Consider the following 2233-nt stretch of genomic DNA (forward strand, 5'->3'; position numbering starts at 1 on the left):
TAAAAAAAATAAAAAAATATACTATAACTTTTAAGACCTTTATATAGAGTAAGAATGGGTATTACCGGTCACTTAAGTAGAAATAATTACAAATTAGATAATAATGAATATTTCTTTATTAATCTTTTGGATAGTTAAAGCTTTGGTATTCTTCTTACAAAATCACATTGATTGAGATCAATAAGTAAAACAATTTTGGTCTAATCAGTATTTAAGAAAAAAAACAACTTTGACTGGTATTATACACCACGGGGGGTAATACCAGTCAATGGGTTGATAATGCCGGTCAAAGTTTGTGAAGGCATAAGTCGCAGATATAACCCTCAGGGGAGTCGCAACCAGAACACTCAGCATGTGCCCAGAGACCACACAGCACACATCTATACCATAGCTCGTTGTGTTGCCCGTAATCATCACAAATGATGCATTTATTTTCACAATCCCCATCAGCGTCAGTGTCTTCATCTTCACGCAAATCTGTCATTTCCACTTCCGAGTCCGAAGTACTTTCATTACGCCTGTTTTTATTTTGAAGCACTCTCTTGATATCCTTTTCCATCGATTTTCCTTTTCTTTTAATTGTCTTTTTTTCAGATTTTATTCTAAGAGTCGGTGTTTTCTTCTCTTTCGTAATTTTTCTGTTTTCTTTCTCGACCAAAACTTGTTTGTGAGGAGTTCCTGTAAGGATTGTTGCGTGTTTTTTGCGAGATAGTTTTTTTCTCTTGTCTTTCGACTGACTTGGCAGTGGCAGAAGATCCCTAACACTGATAGTCTTTCCACATCCTGAAGTAGAAGGAGTGGGGTTTATATAGATGTCAGTCGGTTTCTCGAATACGGAAGTTCTTGGTACATTTGTCGAGACTGGTTCAATCACATCAGCAAGTGATGACGATTTAGATGAATTCGCCTGATAATGAGTTGGCAGGTCATATTTTATTGATTCATCTAATATTGTTTGGGTCTCTGGGGTCTTATTATCTCGGTCTCGTATTTCTTCTGCCGAAACAACCACTTTGCTATTTAAAATGTCCGCAGCCACGAAATCTTCGTCTGTAAACACATCCGGGTTTAAAGGATATATTCCTGTAGCAGCGAAACCTGCTTCAGCTTTGGGAATGGTTGCTATTTTTTGGAAAGCTTTCCTGAACAGTGATGCGAGATCATTTTGCGTTATCTTTTTTCCGAATTGATTTTTTATAAAAAGGTTGCACTCTTGTTTATAGGCTGTTTTTAATGGACCGTAAATGGAAACATCTAGGGGCTGTATTCTATGCGAGCCATGTGGAGGTAATGATAACATCACAATATTGTTGCTTCTGCAAAATTCATAAGCCCTCAAAGATATGTGACTTGAATGATTGTCGAGAATAAGCAATATGGGCTCGTTTTCTGACGGTTTGGTAAAATCTGCAAAATGCTTCAGCCAGTCTACGAAGAGATCTTCATTTATCCAACCATTTTTCGAGCATCGATAGACTGTCCCTCGAGGGCCGTCTGCTTCTAAAGCAGTCGAATGTCTCTGTCGCGGATAAATTAACATTGGTGGGACGTAGACTCCAGTAGCATTCACTGCGCACACAGCTGTCACGGTCTTTCCTCTTTCTCCGCTAGTTATAGACCCTACACGTTGCTGTCCTTTCTCGGCTACAATTTTTCCAGGGTCTTGTACTGCGGAAATTCCGGTCTCGTCGACATTCCATATGCTTCTTGGCAGAAACTTGTATTTTTCCATTAACTCTGCAAGAAGTTTAAAAAACATACCGACTTCTTCCTTGTTAAAAGCAGTTGCTCTATTCAGGCTCACGCCTTGAGCTTTCCTAATGGATAAATGATTTCTTTTTATAAATCCTGTAAGCCAATCCTTGCCAGCTAATGCAAGTGTATCATTAAAATTGTGCTTAATCTTATTTTGTACAGCATATTCATAGGCCATCTTCCTAATTTGAATCGAAGTGCAGCCGTAAAATATTTTACCAAGGTACTTAACTTGAGAAGCCATTTCATTTTCTTGCTCCCTTGTGAAGACTGTGTTTCGTCCCAGATGCGGCTTGTCACGATTTTGGGTTTTTAGTCTTTCTTGAAGCGTCGAAAATGGTACACCACAAGATCTAGCTGCTTCTCTAATAGTTTTTCCTTCCTCCACTAGTCTAAAACCTATGTGTAGTTGATCTTGGCTCCATAACGCCTTTGAAAGTGGTTGGTTTCTTCTTGTAGACATTCTGAAATAATAAAG

General features: G+C 38.5%; 1 protein-coding gene across 1 annotated transcript; it reads right to left on the reverse strand.

Moving 5' to 3' along the window:
- Positions 1-286: 286 nt before the first annotated feature.
- Positions 287-1933, reverse strand: LOC124534145. The gene has a single exon (XM_047109840.1). It carries the CDS (start codon positions 1931-1933, stop codon positions 287-289), a length of 1647 nt encoding a protein of 548 aa, XP_046965796.1.
- Positions 1934-2233: the final 300 nt, after the last annotated feature.

Source organism: Vanessa cardui, chromosome 12 (genome assembly GCF_905220365.1).
Source record: "Vanessa cardui chromosome 12, ilVanCard2.1, whole genome shotgun sequence".
NCBI classification, from domain to species: domain Eukaryota; kingdom Metazoa; phylum Arthropoda; class Insecta; order Lepidoptera; family Nymphalidae; genus Vanessa; species Vanessa cardui.

Excerpts from the sequence above, each read along its gene's own strand:
- LOC124534145 (XM_047109840.1), bottom strand. The coding sequence starts at position 1,933 with ATGGCCTATGAATATGCTGTACAAAATAAGATTAAGCACAATTTTAAT.